We start from the raw sequence: 22,812 nt of genomic DNA, 5'->3' as shown, positions 1-22,812 counted from the left end.
AATTATTAATATAAGTATCTTATTGACCAAAAAAAAATTTAGATAAAAATATGTTTTTATTTACTTGATTATATCTTAAATTGGATAGTGATTCTTGACAGGATTTTGAGCCTTCACCCATGACACCCAGAAGTTTAGCACGGCGATGTTTGCTTCCGAATGGGCACAACAAAAAACAGAATGTGTCACAATCAGGGACAGGCCAAAGGATGAACTTGGAACTTGAGGTGATGGAGCCTGGATTGAAGAATGATGGTCCCTCTTTGGACACTATCTTGGTCAATTATTTGGACACACTTACACAACGAGTCAATTTTCATTTCGGTTATCCGGTCAACATATGTTATGATCACTATGCATCTTTAGCACCACTTTTGCAGTTTCACCTAAACAATTGTGGTGATCCTTTCCTTCAAAACACTGTCAATTTCCATTCTAAAGACTTCGAAGTGGCTGTTTTGAATTGGTTTGCACAATTCTGGGAAATTGGAAAGGATCAATATGTTATGGAATGGAAGAAACTAGAAAGAGAAATTAAAGAGAGAATGAATGATAACTCTTTGTATTAATTCTTGCATTGATTCAAATAGAAGAGTATATCCCTATTTATAAATAATTAAGGAGAATCCTTCCTAAAGAAGAATCCTTATAGATACTAAACTAAAGGAGAATCCTTCTAGTTATTAAACTAAAATAAAACTATATATTTTGCAATTAATGTAAATACTAGACTTGAAAGGAAATTAAATACTATAAAATATTTTTAGACTAAAAAGAAAAAAATAAAAAGATTCTACCAAATTTCAACATTCCCCCTCAAACTCAAGTTGGTGTATCTAACTTGAGTTTGAACACTTACTTATTCTTGAGAATATTTTCTCCTTTTCATGTTTTTTCCCAAGCTTCTTTTGTCGTCTCAAATACAATGAGTTTAGAGAAGCTTGAATCTGCAACTGAATTTTGAATTACAATTTTGGTTTTCCCTTCTGAGTGAAGTTTGATTTCAGCAGTGGTTGTATGAGTTTATCCTCCATTACAGTTTCCCACAAATCAGTAGCCTCAAGATAAGACTTCATATATCCTAACTGCCAAAATTTGATAATTTTCACCATTGAAGGTTTGTGGGACATTGAAAGAAAGTGTATTGTTTGTCATGGTTTGAAAATCAATTTTTAAAATAGTATGGATTAAAATTGGTTATAAGTAGCCCTGCGTTAAAAATAAAAGCACGAGTTAAAATTGGTCCTGCGTTAAAAATAAAAGCACGGGTTAAAATTGGGTTGAAAATATGTATGAAAATAAAGTGATTGAAAGTTCTTTTTTAATGAACTCACAGATCCATTAAGATCAATGGAAGACTCTAATACCACTTGTTGGGATATGAAGGGTGATTATGGCGTCGTGCGGAAGCTTACAATTTGCAAATCATATAGTACCATTCATTCTCTCTTTAATTTCTCTTTCTAGTTTCTTCCATTCCATAACAGTGGTATCAGAGCACATGGTTCAATGATCCAATATTGGTTCAACAAGATTGAAGAAAGGTTCATGTGGTTTCAAATCAATTTGCAACAACTTTTATGATAATGAAGATTTTTGTAAAGCTATATGTGGAGAAAAAGTTTTAACCATATTTTCAACATTCCTGTTGTTGCAATTTTTAAGAATAAAAAAAAAATATTTTTAACCCATATATTTTAAACTTTATTTTTAACCATGACAAGCAACAGTGATGAAGATTTTGTGAAGAACAAGATTATCATGCAATGAAGAAGACAGATCAAGCTTTGTCAAGAAGATCCAGCCAAAAGGGTAGATTTGTTAGGGTTTTGCCTTGATTTTCTTACTATAATTTAAGGTTTATTTTTCCTTAAAGTAAAAGACAAAACATTACCATAAATGTTTTTACTTTTCCTGAAAAGAAAATATAATATTCTTTCATATTTGGTTTATTCTTTCCTTTTAGGAAAAGATTTTGGAGTAACTAGTCATTTTCTAGTAAGAAAAGGTTTTAGGATTCTATAAATATAGGTTTGTTTCTTCTAACACAAAAACAATAACATCCACAATATAGTCGTTTAAGAGTCTTGCTTATGGGGAGATTTATTCTCTCTAAAGTTTCAATGTTTTTCTTTATATTAGTTTTGATATAATAATATTTTAATTTTTAGTATAAGTTTCTTGTTATTTGATTCATCAACTATATGATTTACAAATTGTAAGCTTCCACATGACGCCTTAATCACCTTTCATATCCCAACACAATATTGGGGCTATGTTACCAATGGTGGCACTGAAGGCAATCTCCATGGTATTTTGATAGGGTAAGTTTTAGTTCTATATTTTGAGAAGATGTTATGACAAATTATACTGTTTTCACACTCTTACACTTCTTAACATTATTTGTGTAGGCGAGAGCTACTTCCTAATGGAATATAATTATATGCGTCAAAAGACTCTCATTACTCAGTCTTTAAAACTGCAAGAATGTATAGAATGGATTCGGAAACATTTAACACATCAGTAAATGGGGAGATGGATTATTCAGATTTAAGAGAAAAGTTATTTCAAAATAAGGACAAACCAGTAATTATAAATGTCACAATTGGTATGTATTTACTCCAACCTCTTATCATTTTTCTTTCTTCTTTTATGAAGTAATTAGTCCTCTTACGACTTTTCCCTTGATGGTTCTTTTAACTATATATAGGAACTACGTTCAAAGGAGCTATTGATGATGTTGATGTTATTCTTGAAACACTCAAAGATTGTGGCTATTCACAAGATAGGTTTTACATCCATTGTGATGCAGCACTATGTGGTCTTATGACCCTTTTTATAAACAATGTGAGCTTCAATTGCTTCTTACTTCTAACAAACTCTTTCGTAATTCTCAGAGCGACATTCTAATTATTCTTTGTGCAATTTCAACAGATGATTAGTTTCAAGAAACCAATTGGAAGTGTCACAATTTCTGGTCACAAGTTCTTAGGATGCCCAATGCCTTGTGGTGTCCAAATAACAAGAAAAAGCTACATCAATAATCTCTCAACAAATGTGGAGTACATTGCTTTTGTGGATGCCACTATTTTTGGTAGTCGTAACGGTTTAACTCCAATTCTCTTTTGGTATAGCTTGAGTGCAAAAGGTCAAATTGGCCTACAAAAGGATGTTAAAAGATGTCTTGACAATGCCAAATATTTGAAAGATCGTCTTCAACAAGCAGGGATAAGTGTCATGCTGAATGAGCTTAGTATCATAGTTGTACTTGAAAGACCTCGTGACCATGAATTTGTCCGTCGTTGGCAACTTTCATGCGTCAAAGATATGGCACATGTTATTGTTATGCCAGGCATCACACGAGAGATGCTTGACAATTTCATCAGTGAACTAGTTCCACAAAGAAAAGTATGGTATCAAAATGGAAAGACCAATCCTCCTTGTGTTGGAGAGGATATTGGTGCTCAAAATTGTGCATGCTCTTACCATAAGATTGATTACATTAGTCCTTAGAAGACAAACAAGACAAGATCATCTGCCACTTTAAAATTAATAGTGAATTGTATACTTGATTGTACTACTAGACGACATAATTGTATCATTTTTTAATAAAAAAGTTTGGACAATCTTTTATGATAATTGTATAACATTAACTTACAGTTAATTCATATTTGAAACAAGACTATATCATCTTGTAGGAATAGTTGGTATATTTGAAACAAGACTACATCATCTTGTAGGAATAGTTGGTGTATTTGAAACATGTATTATCGTCATAACCTCTACATTTATTAGCTACTTGGAACCTCCTAAAATCAAATATCAAAGTAAATTGAAATATATCTAGCTGTGTATTTCAAAGATAAAAAGAGGTGTTGGACTTAAAAGATGAGTACACATCGATGATAGTTAGATCTGATGTTTCTCTCCGTTTGTTTGTTATGATCATTAGTGTTTTAAGTATTAATGAGGAATATTAGCCGAAATCTCCTGAGGCTCATAACTTAGAAATAATAGAGGTTAAATTATGACTGTTGCATAATGCTAAACTTAATATAGTTTACTTTGTGCATAATTAGGACAAGAAGTTCTTGACTGATTTTTGTTTTTTTAGTACGTATCACATGTATTGAATTTTTATTATATAGACTAATATTTTTCAGGGAAAATTGTGCATTATAGCAAACTATTAATTCAAAATAAATGTTATAGTTACAGTTTCATTTAATTCCAATTGGCAGCAAACATCTTGTCATTTGTCTCTCTTTCCTCTCTCTGAAATCTGGTTTGTCACTCTCATCTTTTTCAGTCATCTCTCTCGCCTCTCTCACTTTATACAAACACAAAAGTATAGTTTGTGTTTGTATAAAGCGAGAGAGACCGTATATACAAATACAAATGCATATCTCTGATTTGTCCTATACACTTATAATTATACAAATACAAATCTTTCCATGTCCAGTTCTCTTTTCTCTTTTCTCTCTCTCGCTTTACAATGTATAATTTGTATTTGTATAAAGCGAGAGAGATCTGATATACAAATACAAATGTTTAAACTTGATTCAATTGTATACTAATTCAAATTTTATGCAAATATAACACAATCATTGATACATATACATATATAGTAGTTACATATATACAATTATCTAACTGATATACATATACAATTCACCTCTCTCCACTCTCTGCCCTCTCTCGCTCGCCTCTCTCCTCTCTGTCTCCCAATCTCGCTCGTCACTCTAGCCTAATATAGAGAACATATACATATACAAACACAATTTTCATAGACAGACAAATTAGCACCCGATTTATACAAATCGTCGCGATTTATACAAATCAGATGCTCCATAGCAAACATAATTTGGCTATGAAACACAAATAGCAAAACTATAGCTATAGAACACTAATATATTTTTTATCTTTGCTATTCCTAAAATTTAATCTATTTTTCAATGATTAAGTAAAGTTTGTTTGATGTTGTTGTTGGCGGGCCAAAAGGCATTTATTTTGAAAAAAAAAGTATTTTTTCTAAAAAAGATAAGGTGTTTGGCTAATCTATAAAACTGTTTTTAAATAGAAGCAAAAACAGTTTTTCGGTTGTTGAGAAGAAACTAAAAAAATTCAGTTTCTTAAAAAAAAGCAGAAACAGAAGATAATTTATTTAAAGACTAAAATATCTCTACTATATATACATATTTATCAATATATCCCTTATATTTATTTATTTTGTGGTGGATTTAATTTGTGAAATAATTTTAAATCTATTTTTCTTGATATTTTAAATTATATTTAAGTAATATTAATATTATATCAATATTTAATATTTTTATTCATCTATGTGTAATATTAATTGAAAATTTGAATATGTATATTTTAATTTAATAAAAAAATAAAAATTTAATTAAAAAATTATAATATATATTTAAAATAATTTCTCTCAATAAATAATCTTAATATTAAAAATGCATTATTACTAATCATTTTTCGTAATTTGACTCTCAAAAATACTTTTTAAAAAAGATAACAAACATAATAACTTATCAAAAATACTTTTTAAATAAATTAACCAACCACAAATTGGTTCATTTTCCTCAAAAACACCTCCCTGAAAAGCTATTTAAAAAATAAATAATTTTTAGCAATAATACCAAATAAGATCTTAGTGTGAACAGAGTTAAAAAGACCAATTCAAAGGTTTGACCAGTTCTTTTTTCGTGTTATTGGCATTTGGAGCTGTTGAACTGTTTGGCGATGTATGTTTGAGTGAAGTAGATTCCCTTATTTTTGGAATTTAGAGGGGAACAAAGGGCAAATTAAATAAAGGGCAAACTGCATAAACCCCACTAGTTTATGTCCTAATTACTTATTAAGATTTTTAATAATTTCAAATATTACTTTCTCTACCATATTTTATGCTTAAAATACACGAGTTGGAATTCGTGAGATAAATATATATGTCTAATTTTAAAAGTGAGATACATATTTTATTTGTTTAAATTAATTGGTTGTAACTGATTTTCCTTAATTATAGAAATGATTAAGGATTTTCAGAATACATGGACAATTATTTTTGAAAATTTAAATTAATCAAATCCCTTAATATAAGGCGAAAATCAAGGCATGTTTAATTTATTTATTTTATTATTCTTTGAAATACTAAATTCATTAATATTATTAATAAAAGATTAAAAAACATGTATATATTAGTCATTTAATTTGATTTATTTTATTTTGTTACTCTTAAAATAATAAATCCATTAATTTGATGTATCTATTATCAAATATTAATATATGATGTATGCAACCAACTAAACACTTAGATACATGAACATCATACATGTACATTCATATGTATCATAGAAGTATCTAGATTTATTTAAGGCTTAAGTCATACACGGTCCCTTAAAGTTGTCCGCATAATTCACTTAGACACCTCAACTTGGGCTTGTTCCAATTGAACACCTTCATTAGTTAAAAAAATATACCTATTGAACACTGTGTGACAATCAATTAAAAATAGAGAGCGCGTGTCATACACTTGCTAATGATGTGGCATAGTAACAAATAAGAAAAAGACATGTGGCATTTTGTCCATAATAAAAAGTAAAAAATAAATTAAAAAGAAAAATAATCGAAAAACTATGTTTTTAACAAAAAGACAAACTCTTTTCTTATTTGCCAGAACACCCCACCCAACCCACCCATCCACTCTTCGTCCATCCTTCCGCTTTCTTTACCGGAACAGAGCCGCCGTGACTAAAATCAAGGATAATCATCTTTGTTTCACCTTTTTTTGTCTCAACGTATTTTTTTCCACTCATATACCTGTCCCTCTCGTTTATTCCGATATCCATCAACATTTAGTTGTCATTTCTCTCAATCTCACTTTTTTTTTCAATCATCAATTCAAATTCTCATATTTTATTTTTCTTCTTCTATGTTGTGAGTTCTTTAGGATTTGAATTTTTTAACAATTTGAAAGAAAATAATTTCATATTTGTATTAGTCTTACCGGAAAAACTGGAATTTCGCCGGAATTATTTTTGACGCATTTGATTTTAGGTTTTGATAATATTAGTCCTCCATTGTTGAATACCGCTAGTAAAAATAATCATCAAGGAGTGTATGGGAAAGGGATGTGGCGGGGTCATGGCAAAGAAATTTGGCCGGATTTTTATTTAAATAATATGACATTGAAAAGTTTAATTGGGGATGACACAACAATAATTTAACTAGCAAATTAAGTTTAGCAGATTTAGGTTTTCGTTTTAACAAAAAATGAAAAAAAAAAGTAGATTGAAAACGAAGTGCAAGAGATTTTTAAGATGGAGTGAAGAAGATGGCATGTAAAGGGGTGTGGGGTGGGGTTGTTTCTTTTTCTTGATTAAGAGCTTATTTTTATAGTTATTTATTTAATGTATGCAAGTGTGAAAAAAGTAACAAATTATCTAAAAAAAATTTGAAAAATGAAATAGGAACCTATTCACGCGCTCAACAACGATGAGGTACACTTATTTTGCCACGTAAGTACTTTGTGTTTAATAGGTATATGTTTTGAACAATTTAAGTGTTCAATAGGTACGAGTCCTAGTTGAGGTGTCTAAGTGAATTATGCGGACAACTTTAAGGGGCTGTGTATGACTTAAGCCTTTATTTAATGTCTTTGTTAGATGTATCTAGTTTTAATTTCATGTATCTATGTAGATGATCTAATTTTAATTTCATATATCTTTTATATGTATCTATTATTAATTTGATGTATCAAGTATTAGTTTCATACATTATATTCAAAAATATGTATTTCGGATACATAATAAGCATATACATATAATTATATGTATCTAAATATGAAATGTAACTGAAACACACAAATTTAAGAAAAATCACGATGGTAGAGTATCTGTTTATCATTAATCCAAAAAAGAGAGTAATTTTTTTCAAAATTCTTCCCTTTTTAGCATCTCAAAATTTTCTCATAAATACATATAATATTAAGTCAGATACATGAACTCTTAAAATTGAACTAATTTCTAAAACCTAATTTGTAAAACTTTTTTAAATTGAACATAAATGTGTTAAAATGATTACTTTTAACTAGTCTAAAATAAGTATATTTGAGCTGTTACTTTTAGTAACCATAACAAGTAAAATGGATGGGAACAAGTAATATTGAATTATTGGTGTGACACATTTATGTATCTGACTTAAGAACATAAGAACATTATGAATTTTAACTCAGATACATATCAAGATACATCAGAATAATAAAACAATAAAAACAAACTTATATGTAAAATACTGATTTGAACATGCAAATATGTATTGATAGAGAATGAAGAATAAATTAAAGAGGGAGAAGAAGAAGAAAGAAAGTGGGCTGCTGGACATGGGGTGGGGAACGATTGACGGCAGATGAGAATAGAAAAAAATTAACTTGTTAATGAGCATTAATTAAGGAGTTTAAATTTAAGATAATTATTCAATAACATATTTAAGGGATTTGTGTATCTTAATAAATCTTTTAAAATATAGTATAAATATTAAAAGTGATAATATGTGTAATTATTTAAAACAAGAGATAAATATAATATATATGGTAGTGATGTATATGTGATTAGATATTTTTTCCTTAAATGAAATGCTCATTGAGTTAGATTTTTCAGATGAAAAATAGTCCACTTAAAAAAAAATCTCTAATACAGAAAATGGTAAATAACCATTTTTTTCTCCAAAGAAATGGCACTCCTGCTTCTTCTTCATCATCATCCTCCTCCTCCATTTTTCTTCTTCGTCCCTCTTTCTTTTAAAAAAAATTTAAAAAAATAAAAGAAAATAGAAAAATTCAACAATCTTTTTTTTTAATCGTAAATGTGAATTGTTTTTTGAGCGAATTATATATCAAAAGACTCAAAATAACAAGAAGATTTCATATTTAAAACTCAGGACTATTTAGAAGTGAATTTGGATCACTACTAGAAATTTGACCTAATGCAACGCTTATTCGGCAACAATTTTACAACCGTGGCAATAGAGTATGTGTTGCCACAGTTATAACCGTTGCCACATATCCTTCGAACAAATAGAGTAATTCTTAATATAAACCGTGGCATCATTTAAATAATCGCCGCTATAGATTATCTATGGCCACATACTTATTAACCGTGGCAAAATAACACCTGTGGCAACGGTTTGTTTAAGTGAAAAGTAAATAAAATTGCCCAACCCGCAAATTTGATGTGTAAAAAATTATTTCCCTCCACTAATTTCATTGACCGGCACCTTTTTTATTTTAGTGAACAAAATACATTATATTCCAAATACCCATTCCACTTCTCCAATAACCAAAAATCAATGTGACGAGTGCGTGGTCTTCTTCTCCATTAATCAAATCAAAGCCCTAAAATTTCAGAACTTCGGTGACTCCTTCGTCGTCGACAACAAATTTTGAGCTCCGGTGAAGAAATCAGTTTCAGTGATAAGCTACAGTGGTCTTCTTCTCCAGTATGAAGTGTTCATCTTCAGTGGTCTTCTTCTCCAAAAGTAGTCTTCTTCAAAATTAAGCTTCTGCAGATAAAGGGGTACTACTTTTAAGGTGATTTCTAAGTCCTCATTGTCTCTATTTGATTATACATGTACTATTTTCCAAAATCAGAAATTCTATGTAAGGGCTTCTAAGTAATCTTAAAGAATAACAAATGGGTTTGTTGAAATGTATGTTATTTGTTTTGATTTAGGTCTGTTTGACATAATCCATTTGTAGTTTAGAGTTTGTAACTCAAATTTTGTGAAGAATCGATAACTTTGTGAAAAATCATTGTGAAGTTGGGTTTCATTTTTATGGAACAACTAATGTTTTGTAGTTGATTTTGTCCTAGGGCTTTGAGTATTTTGATTTGCATTATGAGTTTTGTCTATCTATGTGAACTAAAATTTTTCATTTGTCTAAAGTTTGAAGTATTTTGATTTGCTTATCATTATGAATGTTGCCAAAGTATACTGATATAGCTACTATCATAGATGATACATTAAGTTAAACAAAATATGTTTTCAACTGATGTGGAATATATATAAAACAATTGGTGAAAACTCCATTTTATTGGATTTTGGATGTTGAAACCTATTGCTCATGTTTTCTCTTTTAATTTATTTATAGTATCTACATAATGATTGTTCTAGTATGTTTATTTATGTGTTGGAAAAATTTCATGTTCCTAAGCTTCCGTGTTCTGGAAAACCACAATGTATGCATATGTTTCATCACTTTATGACCATTGTGATTTCTCTAGTTTTATGGCTGATGAGAAGTACGTTTTCGACATCTCTGTCCTGTATAGAAACTTCACATTCCCTTTAAGTGGAACATTTTATTTTTGTTGCCGGAAGTTTGCTAGCAGCTTGTTCTCAAAAGGCCAAGCATAATATAACTCTTTGTCTATGCAGCATACTAGTGTTCCAGATCATTTCTCCTTTCCTCAACCTAGTGAGTTCACCTAATATTATCATAGTTGTTGTGAATGAAAATGTAGCAGATGCAGTCAAGATATAGTGTCCCCTGTTATATCAATTCTACTCTTGCTCATTAGCTCTAGGATTTGTACTACCCTAGGATACTTTCATGTGTACTGCTTGCTGTTTGGTTAATAGTTTAAAGTGATCTAAAATGATCTCATCAAGACATTTCTTGAAAACCAAGTTGTAAAACTGCCAGGAGCAACATTACACCCAACAGAATCATGAATTACAGGAAATCATGCCCCTACATAATTTTTTTCAACCTTCAACAAAATAATGAATTACAGGAAATGTGAATAACATTTATTGATTGCTAAACTGCCAAAACCAAAGATAATTACCTCATCTTCGCTAGATAGATTCACACTTCTTCATCAAGTACTTTGGATGAACAAAACTGGAATATTGCCATCCCTGCAGTAGAATGTAAAATATATTTCAGTGAAAAGCAAAAAAGGTGCATAGATGCTTCTCAAATTCTCAAGCTAAAGGCAACTTAAATCAAATGCTAAATTTGTCCTCAGAACACACTTTATGCAATCATGTTGTTTTTTGTTTAGAATTAATCTAAATGTACTCAGACTTAAAGCATAACCAACTTGAAGGTCAGCTCAAGTGATCCTGAAAAGAAACAAAGTAGTCACCATAATCTGTCATTTTTTCTGTGTAGTAAGGCAGTACCTGCAATGTACTATAGAATAAATTGAGGAATTAAACTATCAAGTAAAATATAGGTTATGTAACTAAATTGCACTTACCTAATGACCTATATTAGATCATTTACAATCATGATTTTGTTAAAAACAAAAAGGTAAAAGAATATCTTGAAACTTTGAAAGGTAAAATTCTATTGATACTGCTTGTACTCATGAATTATTTTCTTGAATGTTTTGCTCATGTAACATAGGATATTCAATGGATGTTGGAGATAAAAGTTGGATGGATCTCCGAAGATCCACCGATGAGTATATCCATGGAGTTAATGATTTCCTAGATAAGGCATTTGAACGAGCTTCCCAAGGAGATGAAATATTATGTCCTTGTAAGAAGTGCTTTAATCGTTATTGGCATTGTCGAAATGTGGTGGAGGATCACTTGATTTGTCATGGGTTTGTTCATGGATACACCAAATGGGTTTTCCATGAGAAATAAGCCACATCCAACCAATGATGATGAAACTTTCGACAGAGAAGACGGTATTGATAAACTACTTCAAGATAATTTTAGAAATGTAGCAGATGACCTGAGGCATGAAGGAGTAAGAGAGGGACTATCTGAAGATGCAAAGAGATTTTTCAAATTAGTGGAAGAAGGGAAACAAGAGTTGTATCCGGGGTGTAAGAACTTTTCTAAGTTGAATTTCACCATTCGGTTATACTTGTTTAAATGCATTCACAAGTTGAGTAATGTAGCCTTTTCAGATTTGTTAGACTTGATAAAAGAGGCATTTCCCTTTGCTCAGATACCCGAGTCTTTCTACAAGGCAAAAAAGGTGATAAAAGATTTGGGTCTTCATTATGAAAAAATTCATGCATGTACTAACGACTGCATGTTATTCTGGAATGACACTACAAAGTTAGACAAGTGCTCAGTGTGTGGATCTTCTAGATGGAAGAATGTTCGTGATGACTTGACTAATAAGGTCACTAAAATTCCAGCAAAGGTTTTAAGGTACTTTCCTTTAAAGCCTAGTCTTCAGAGGATATTCATGTGTTCTGAAACATCTGTAGCTATGAGATGGCATGATACTGAACGACCCAAAGATGGAAATTTAAGACATCCTGCTGATGGGGAAGCTTGGAAGGATTTTGATTCCTTGCACCCTGACTTTGCTAGTGATGCTCGTAATGTTAGATTGGGTCTTTCAAGCGATGGTTTTAATCCATTCCGAACTATGAGCATTTCCCATAGCACATGGCCGGTTATGTTGATGAATTATAACTTACCACCATGGATTTGCATGAAGTCGGAGTATATAATGTTGTCAATGATTATTCCAGGTCCATCGTCTCCTGGAAATGATATAGATGTATACTTACAACCACTGATTGCAGAGTTGAAGGAACTATGGGAAGTGGGAGTGGAAACATATGATGTTGTAACAAATCAAACATTTATAATGCGTGCAGCTTTATTGTGGACAATTAGTGATTTTCCAGCATTGGCAATGCTTTCCGGATGGAGTACCAAGGGGAAATGGGCATGCCCCACTTGTAATCATAATACTTGTTCCCAATATCTCAAATATTGTCGTAAGATGTGTTATTTGGGTCATCGAGCATTTTTACCTCATGATCATCCATATAGAAGAGATAAAAAATCCTTTAATGGTAAAGAGGAGCATAAAGTTGCACCTACTCCCTTATCAGGCGTACCAGTTCTTGAAGAACTTCGTGAATTCAATAATGTTTTTGGAAAGAGCCAAAAGAAAAGAAAATGAAAGAATGATGGTCCATGGAAAAAAAATCCATATTTTTTGAGTTGCCATATTGGGTAACCAACAAAGTGAGGCACAATCTTGATGTGATGCACATAGAGAAGAATATTTGTGATGCATTGCTTGGGACTTTATTGGATATACTTGGAAAGTCCAAAGATCATATAAATTCTCGCTATGACTTGCATGAGATGGGGATACGCAAAGAGCTTCAACCAGTAAAAGATAGTGATACTGGAAATATTCATTTGGCTAAAGCTTGTTTCTCTATGAAACCAGAAGAGAAAAGGTTATTTTGCACCGTTTTAAAAGATGCCAAGTTACCAAAATGATTTGCCTCTAATATATCAAGTCGTGTGCAAATTGAAGAAATGAAAGTATCAAGATACAAAAGCCATGATGCTCATTTCATATTACATTAGTTGTTCCAGGTTGTTGTCAGAAAAGTGTTGCCCAAAAATGTGTCTTTGGTCTTGATTAGATTGGGAAATTATTTTAGAGCCATATGTAGTAAGGTTATAAAAAGAAGCGATCTTGAGAAAATGAAGGCTGAAATCATAGATATAGAATGTGAGCTTGAAAAGATTTTTCCTCCATCCCTTTTTGATATAATGACACATTTTCCTATTCATTTAGTGGATGAAATTAAGCTTGGAGGCCCGACTCATTTGCGTTGGATGTATTCTATTGAAAGAACTATGTGTGACTTTAAGGGGCTTGTTCGTAATCGAAAAAATCCAGAAGGGGCAATAGTAGAGGGTTTTTCAGCTATAGAGTGTTTGACCTTTATTTCGAGATACCTACCTGATATGGTGAAGACAACATTTAGTAGGTATCAAACCGAGGATGATGAGGACAATCAAACAGAGGAAGGTGATGTTTCTCCTTTATTTCCTAAGACAGGTCATCCAATCAGAAGTATGAATAAAAGAAAATACAAGACTTTTAACATGGAGCATCATGAGTGGTTTGAAGCTCATCGATATGCTTTGTTCAATACTGGAGATGAAAAAGTAGAGACATTCATAAAGTAAGATAAAATAGTCATTTATTTTTAAAAATCATTTATATGTTATGATAATGTGTTTTAAATTCCATTAATAAATATACATTGTTTAAATTGCATATCATGCTTGCAGGGAACATAAGCATTTAATTGATAATCGTACCAGAGGAAATGCATGGGTAAAAGCACAGATCCATAGTAGAGAATTCAGTGATTGGTTTAGGGATAAAGTTAAAAATATTGAAGTGTCCAATCACTTAAGATGGCTAGCTAAAGGGCCTAATTTTGTGGCTAAAAGATATACTGGATATTTCATTAATGGATATAGATTTCATACAAAGACACGGGATGACCCTTGCAAGACTCAGAATAGTGGAGTGACTTTGTCAGCAACAACAGATAGTTTTGCTAGTGCTAGGGACCAAAATCCTATCGATGGAATGGTTATCTATTATGGAATTATTCAGGATATCATTGAGATTGATTATTGGGGTTGCTTTAGTGTTGTACTTTTTAGATGTGATTGGTTTCATAACGAAGTCGATGAATATGGATTGACTCGAGTATACTTTAATAAAAAATGCAGCACGAATGATCCTTTTGTACTAGCATCTCAAGTGCATCAAATTTTTTATGTGGAAGACCCAATTGAGAAAAATGTATATTATGCAAGAAATAAAGTCCCGGTGGATTTGTATGATTTGGAGGAAGAGAATTGTCCTAATATTGAAGAAACATTTTGGAGAGAGACTAACGATGACATTGGTTCATCAGAAATAGTACTCGATGTAGATGTTAGATGGTCGAGAGAAGATCTCCCTGTTGATATCATTGATCTGCCTGCCCTTGCACAACATTCAGAAGATGTAACTATGGAAACATCAGAAGAGGAGGATGACTTTGATGATACCGATTGGGATTGGATGGAGGCTGATGATTGACAAAGGATCTTCCGAACTTGTTCAAATACATTCTCTTCTTAACTTTTTTGTAGTGAGTAATAAATACCTTTTTGAGTTGCATCATATAAAGTATGAATGTCGATTGGACTCTATTTGGATTTCTGCCTATTTGCTACTGCTAGTTGTTTGATTTCTGCTTATTTGTTCTGGAATATTTTCTTGCTAATGTTGGTACGTACTATAGATGTATTAGTAATTAAGATTCTTTGTTTATTGCTTTGTTATACTTCTCTTTGCATCTTCTGCCATTTCTCTAAAATCCCATTGAGTAGCAGGCTCTCGAAAGTTAGATTTCAAACTAGTTAAGATATAAATTAGTTAATCAACTTCAGCTTGAATCCATTGCTTGTTATTCATCTTCCCTGAGCTAGAATTTTCCTTATTGGATGGTTGAAAAGTGATTTCTTGACCAGCAAATTTTTTCAAATAAGAAACAAGAGGAGAATTATTCTTGATAATATGCTTCAGCTACTGATCCTATGGTTGTTTGTTCTTCTCACTTTCATTGTTTTTGTTCTTCACATTTGAAAATTCTACACTAAGAGGCTTCTTCTGTCTTATTTTACACAGATTTAGATAGTCATGAGTCAACAAGAGTCTTCAAAAAGAAACAAAAGAGCAAAAAATAAGACATATGCTAAACCTGGATCATTATCATTCTTGGCAAATAAAAAACGACGCCTATTGACAACAAATGAAATTGTTCAAGCTATAGAGTCAGAGAAAGGACATCTGCTTAAATTGATTAAACAACAACCAGAAGCACCACAATCTGAAGCTAATGGACAATCTGTAGAGGAGCAGCCTCTTGAGCAGGAACCTATAGAGGATCAAGTGCAAATGAACTCTGTCACTCCTCCAACTGGTGAACAACCTGAAGAACAAGGTAACATATAAACTTAGAAACTTACTAAATTCATCTATGAATTCTAATTTCTTATATTTTCTTATAGCTGAAGGTGATTCCAGTAAAAACAAAAGAGGTCAAACGCAAATGCATAATGTACATGCACGAAAAGAGCGTAAACTGATCTTATTGAATAAGCTAAATCAACCGGTTGGTCCTACTGAAGACGTTGTGACAGAGTTAAGTAGCTTTCTAGGTACATTGGCAAGAAATGCGACTTTTTGCCCATTTGATATATTTGATTAGAGGAGCATGGATACTAAAAAGGATTTATGGGATTATACTAAGGTTTGGAGTTTCCAATATTTAATTTCTTGTAAAATTATTTTACTTCAATTGGCGAACTAAATGACACCAAATTGTAGGAGAAATACATTATTCCTGAAGCTGCAAAAGATTGGGCTTTGGTAACAATTCGAGAGGCTTGGAGAAGGCATAGACGTGACTTGAAGATAAATTATTACGATCCATATGACAATGATGAAATTCGAATGGCAAAAAAGCCCGGTCATATTCCAGAATGTCAGTATAGAGAGCTCCTTAAATATTGGAAGTCTGAGAAATTCAAGGTAAAATGTACTTCAGAATCTCAAACATCCAGCTTATTCTTCTCCTGATCTCTTTTGTGATATAATTGCTGCTGCAACTTTATTTTTCTTTAACTTTCTCTTCTGCTATTCTCTCTGTTGCAATATTGTTACAGCTTGTTACTTCTTCCAGTGTGGTATTCACAAATGTAACAGGATAATTTTTTTGACATGTTGAGGATAATAAAACTTTATGAAATGTTGTTGGGAGTGAGGGAGGGCTTTTCTGCCCTTTCTTATAGGGAATAACAAACACTTCAATAAAAATAGTGGTTATCAGTCATTTTTTCTTCTCTTATCTTGTTCCTATGATCCTATCTATAGCTCACAATTGTCAAATTTGGATAGGATGTCTTCATTTTCATTATTAAATTATGATTTGATATTGGTATATGAAAAAGGTAACAATATCTTCATCAGCAAGAAGATAGTTGGTTGTGTTCTGACTTGAATAAGATAAATGATTGACCAAAGGGTGGCTGTAACTGTTATTATCTATGTTTATCACATTTCCTTCGACTAAAAGATATGCTAGTAAGTAAGAAAGAAATAATCAGTGAATGAAGACAATCAAAGGATAAGCAGACCAATATAACATGCAGGTGCATTTTCATTGAGGGTGCAATGCTTCCGAGAAAGTGAATCATCATAATTTCTTGCTTGAAGGGTAATCAACTTTCTCTTCTGCTATTAAGGTTAACTGAACTCTTCTGCTATTCTTTTCTCTGTTTCATAAAGTTTTATTATCCTCAACATGTCAAACTCAGTAATTTCATTTAGAAGTTGATAAGATATAAATGTAACAGGATAAAAAGTAACGTGTTCAACTCTTTACTCAAAAAGAAAAAATCTTAAGAACTTATTTATTAGTTAAGTTTGATCGCTGAAATTTGTATCAAGGTTCACTAAACTAAGTGCCCTTTTGGATAAACTTAGTTTGATCAGTGAAATCTACAGATTAGTTTTAGCTTCATATGACAGTAACATTCGTACTTACAAAGCATATTCTTTAGTTGGATTTGTTAAAAAAGAAATATTGAGGCATTCACCTCGTCTAGTACATTCTGTAGCACCAATATGCCTTTGGTTAACATTATTGATTCATTTATTTGCAGAAAATGTCTGAAACAAATACTAAGAACCGCAAAAAGCTGATGAATCCACACACAGCAGGCAAAAAGAGTTTTGCTTTAATCCGCAGTAAATTGGTGTGTTCTCTTATTTATTATCTAGGCTTAACCTTTTATTTAAGAAATTCCTGATATCTATTTTTATGTGACTAGGAAAAAGAAAAGGAATCTGTATCTGCTAAGGAGCTCTTTGTGGTCACAAGAACAAGAAAACCTGATCGTTTGTACAAGGCATCAAATAAGAACACAACTAGTAAAATTGTACAAATACTGTCAATATAATATTTTTTTATTAAGACAAATTATTTATTCTAAATTTTAATTTACAAGACTGCTTGTTGGATATGTTTTCTTAGGCTGAAATGGAGGAAATTGAAAAGCAAATGAGCACAAATGGTCAGTCTGTTGATGCATTTTCAGCTGTCATGGGTCCTGAACATCCGGGACGTCTAAGACTATATGGAGTGGGGGTTACAAAGACAACTCTGAAAAAGAAAGTTGACAAATTCTAAACAAACTTTAAATGCAACAAATGCAAGAAAGGATGCAAAAAATGGAGAAACAAATGGAGGAACAAAGGAGAACTATGCGACAAGAAGTTATTGCTGATGTAGTTGCACAACTTCAACGTGCATGATTAATTGATCCTAACATACTAGCAGCATTGTCCGTTCTTTCACCAAGAGAAGCTACTTCTGCTCAAATAGCTGAGCAAGGTTAGTGTCGCTAAATCTCTGTTTAGATTATTTCTTCTTCTTCTACTACTACTGTATCTTTCTCTTGCATCTCTATTTCATTTCTCTGTTGCGACTCTACTTTCTCTTGACAGTAGAAAACATTAATACTCTTGGCTACACTTAAAGTGTATTTTCCGATTTCCTGGTGGATTAGTTTGTTAACTGAATTGATGGTGATTTGAGTTTTGTAAGCTAGCCCTCTTGATCATTGCCTAATGAATCTCGAGATAATTTCATAGTTAGATTATATTACACGTACTTTTATAGCTTGTAAACTCTTTCCAGTGGTTTTTTTTTGAAATTATTGTATCCCCTAGCAAAGTTCTCTATTGTCGATTCTGTTTTCTCGTTATAGCATTTTAATGTTTGTTGGACTGCTGTAACATTTATGTTATAAGGGACTATTGAGTACGGCCTTGTCGATTTTGTTAACATATTTATTCTGATTGTGGCCTTGTCGGCCATTTAGTTAGCTGAGTATTTTCTAGGATCAACCTCGTCGGCTATGAGTTATTAAGTATGAGCTAACATCATTCTATATACCACTATTTTAGGAGATCTCCCATTTGTTATTTGTTATATCCATTTCAGTTCATTCTCTTAACATATAGGGCCTCTAGAAATGTTCAGCTATTGAAGTGTTAGTGATGCACTGATGCTATTCATGAAATATTGTAAATTGTACCGTGCTATTCTGTAACCATCTATCTTTTGTTGACCAACAAAGGGTTAAAAAATGGCTACAAACTGAATATTATTGACGTGGACTAGATTTTTCAGCCTGTGAATGGCCTTCTATGATCTAACACCTCTTATGTTCCAGAAAAGTGCTTCTGTGTTGATTTTGGCCTGTGTTACCATTTTTTTGTGAATGGCCTGTGTTAGCAGACACCTCTTGTGAATGGCATNGTACTTGGTTAACATACTAGTCATTATAGGCAAGACAATGACATTGGAGATATGGATGGCAGGTATTGACTGTGTTTGTAATGATGGGGGTTAATAAGGATGAAAATTTCATCCTTGTACAAAAAGTGCCCTATACATAGACTATAAGTTTGGATGTAACTCGAAGATAGACTCACATCTGAGATAACATGTCCCTGAAGGGTATAAAAATAACTGAAAATAAAAGTGCATAAATACATGTTAGAAACTGAAATGTCTTTTTTTAATTCTGATCTTGAGATTAGGCCTGCCATACTGATCATTCTTCAGTGCAACTTCCACTTGTCTAGGCAAACAAAACACCTCAGTAAAGAATGTGTCATGCTTTACCATGACTCTAACATTGGCTAGTAAATCAGCGACTTCATTAGCTTCTCTGAAACAGTGAGTTTTTCTAAAATTGCTAGTCTTCATGATCTGTTAATAGTTGGCTTTGCTCTTTCAATCTTGCTGTACAACTCTTTCCAACTACCTCTGAAATTAAGACATGGAAAGTGTTTGTTAAGAATTAGAATCATCAATCTTTTTACCTATTCCGCAACTCTGTAAGTAGAAACCTTTGAGCCTTCAAATCTCGATTTGCATCTAGGCTTCCAAATCTCCCAGCTCAAAACTGTAGAGAGGCATTCTAAGACATGAGGAAGTAGATATCACTTAAAAGGCTGGTCTATCAAACACTATATGGTAGTTGCACAGACCAGTGAAGAAAAACCAGCCATGTTCTGTACTTGAATAGAGACTCTAGCTGGTATAATTCCCAGAAGCAGTATGCCAATATCTCCTGCAACTATGCTATTTTCTTGATGTCATTTGAATCTTATTGATTTTTTTTTCTTTTTGGTAAGTAAACATTTTATTTACCAAGTAAACGTTACAAAGTAAAAAGTAGTCGGTATGGACATAAGCTCTATCCTTGCTAAACAAAGTTCTCACATCTGCTAGCTATCTCTATGGGTAAGAATTTAAAGTGTTTAATCTAGTAACTATTCTTGGATACCTAATGCCTCTTCCATGTATCTCCTTAATTATATGCCTGATCAAGTAGCTTATTGACTGCTGTTTTTGTTGAAAAATTCTGGATACCTATACACAAGGGACTTGCTGTCTCTATGGGTAAGAATTTAAAGTGCTTAATCTAGTAGCTATTCTTGGATACCTATACACAAGGGACTTGCTGCTTCTCCCTTTCATGCAGTGCACTGCCCAATTTATCTCATTAGTCCAGTTCATTGCATTTCTTTTTATTCCTTGCCAATGTAGTATACTCTCCACAGCTCTGCTGCATATCCACATTGAAAAAAAATGTGATCATGATCTTCATCTACAGATTGGCATAAGGACAGGTTAGTACTTGAATGATTCCCCACTTTGCCAATCTATCTTTGGTTGCAAGTCTTCTTTTCACTGCTAAATACATGATGAACAACCACTTAGGGGCTCCAAAATTTGTACAATGGAAATCCTTTTAGTACTCAAGGGCACTCCAATTAAGGTACCTAAAATGTAGTTCACCTTTCACATATTGTAACTCCTGCAGAATCTCCTCTTGCTATTGTTTATTGACTCCTCCAAAATAGACACTACTTTTTTCTTCATTTGCAACCAGACCTGAAGCTTTAGAGAACATCATAAAACAATTTCTAATACACTTCACTGATTTTATATCACCTCTACAAAACATTAGCAGATCATCAGGAAAGCTCAACTGCACTATGTTCTTTTTTTTGCATCTAGGATGATAGTGGAAATCAATATTTTTCTGCAAGTACTTTAAAATTCTAGTCAAGTAATCCATGGCTAGCTAGCACAAACAGGTAAGGAGACATTGGATCTCCTTGTCTCACTCCCGTCTTGGCCTTAAAAGGAGTTGTGCTATGTCCATTTATCTGGGTAGAATAAGTGATTGTATAACACATTGCATGATCCACTACTGAATGACTTTGGTTGGCATTTGAAGCTCCTCCAGAATCTGTTCCAAGAATGACCATTATTCCAAAGAATCATATGCATAAATCTTATTGAATTTTATGCATGTTGTAGATATAGAGTGATAACTTTAAAATATATCACTGAAGTCATTAAACTTTTGCAAGAAAATTTCTAAATTATTTTGTATTTCATTAATTGTATGTAGGTGATGATATCGAAGGAGATGAAAGCAGTACTGAAGACTTCACATAGGAGCTGAATTGAGTTGATGTTAACTTTACCCATGTTTTGGAAGTCTGTTATTTTTGAAGATTGTGTGGTGCATCTGTACATTTCACCCTTTTTGAATAGCTGAAAATGTTTATGTATTTTGCTTTTATCGTTACTACGTACCCAATTGCAACCATGGATCTTAGATTATAATTTTGGTAATGAAATATATAACTTCTTCCCATGATCTTTTTATGTGTATTTTATGCTACAAAAATATTGCAATGGCTCAATTAATAATATATGTGAAACCCACAGTATATATATGTTGAAATAGCCTAATATTAATCGTTGCAATAGCTTGATATTAATTGTTGCAAAAAATATAAAATTGTTGCATTACCCTGTAATAACTGTAGCAATAGACATTGAGCAACAATTATATAATAGCTTAAAACTGATGCATTACCATATAATAACTGTTGCAATAGAATGAAATGGTTGTTAAAATAATCGTAGCAACAGCCTATAAAGAACTGTTGCATAAAAAGCTATCGCGACGGTACATAACCGTACCAATAGGGTATTAACCATCGGCATCGACTGGAAATAAATGTGGCATAAAACTTTAGTGCAACGGTTCATAACTGTACCAATACAACTTTAACCGTTGGCAATTAATTAATCCGGAAACCATCGCAATAGGGTCATCTACTGCTACAATTATTGTAATCGTCGAAAAAAACCGTTGCAATAGATCTATTGCTATGCCTTCTGTTGTAGCGGTTGTCTAAACCGTGACGTTAGAGCTAAAGCAACGGTAGCTAAGTCTATTGCTACGGTAACTTAACCGTGCCATTAGGTCAAATTTCTAGTAGTGGATTGATCAAGATTGAATAGTTAGTGTATATTTCATGTATAGTTAGTGTATACTTTATGTATAATTGAGCTATATTATGTTTTCTAGGTATATTATAATGTATGGTTAGTGTATAACTCATGCATAGGTAATTAAATTATGTTGTATAGTCGATGTATAGTTTCTATGACTTTTGGCTAGCTATATGTAATGACCCGAAAGGTCATTTTGGTAATTTTCATGGAAATGACTATTTTGCCCTTTCGGTAGTTGCCCCGAGTCCCATGTTTGGTGGTTGTAAAGTTGGTTTGAGGAAAAGTTGGTAAAAAGTTGAGTTTTTGAGAAGTTGAGTTTTTATGAGTTAAAGTTCGTTAAAAAGTGCTTTTTCGAGTCATTTGGAGTTTCGAGACTCGGATCGGAGTTCCGTCGATTCCGGCAGTTTTAGAATGTCGAAACGGGTCTGTGTGAAGTTACGGGGTCGAATTTGGAGTTGAAACGAAGAATTGAGGTCCTAAGTTGCTAAAGTTGTGAAATTTTGATAAAGAGTTGACTTTGGTCAACATATGAGGTTCCGAGGCTCAGATT

The 22,812-nt window shown here is 32.3% G+C and overlaps 1 protein-coding gene and 1 pseudogene across 1 annotated transcript in view; both read left to right on the top strand.

Moving 5' to 3' along the window:
• LOC125842197 (histidine decarboxylase-like) overlaps positions 1-3,545 on the top strand; it is a 17,096-nt gene extending 13,551 nt beyond the window's left edge. Inside the window, exons 4-5 of the mRNA XM_049521441.1 lie at positions 2,711-2,847; positions 2,935-3,545. Coding sequence (XP_049377398.1) covers positions 2,711-2,847; positions 2,935-3,513 — 716 coding nt within the window. The 3' untranslated portion in view covers positions 3,514-3,545. The remainder of the gene's footprint in view (positions 1-2,710; positions 2,848-2,934) is intronic.
• Positions 3,546-16,196: 12,651 nt separating this feature from the next.
• LOC125842207 (uncharacterized) lies at positions 16,197-21,511 on the top strand (annotated as a pseudogene).
• The last annotated feature ends 1,301 nt before the right edge of the window (positions 21,512-22,812 follow it).

This window comes from Solanum stenotomum, chromosome 10, assembly GCF_019186545.1.
Source record: "Solanum stenotomum isolate F172 chromosome 10, ASM1918654v1, whole genome shotgun sequence".
In the NCBI taxonomy this organism is placed as follows: domain Eukaryota; kingdom Viridiplantae; phylum Streptophyta; class Magnoliopsida; order Solanales; family Solanaceae; genus Solanum; species Solanum stenotomum.
Note: the sequence above shows the minus strand (reverse complement) of the source record. Positions and strands in the feature narration are given on the sequence as shown.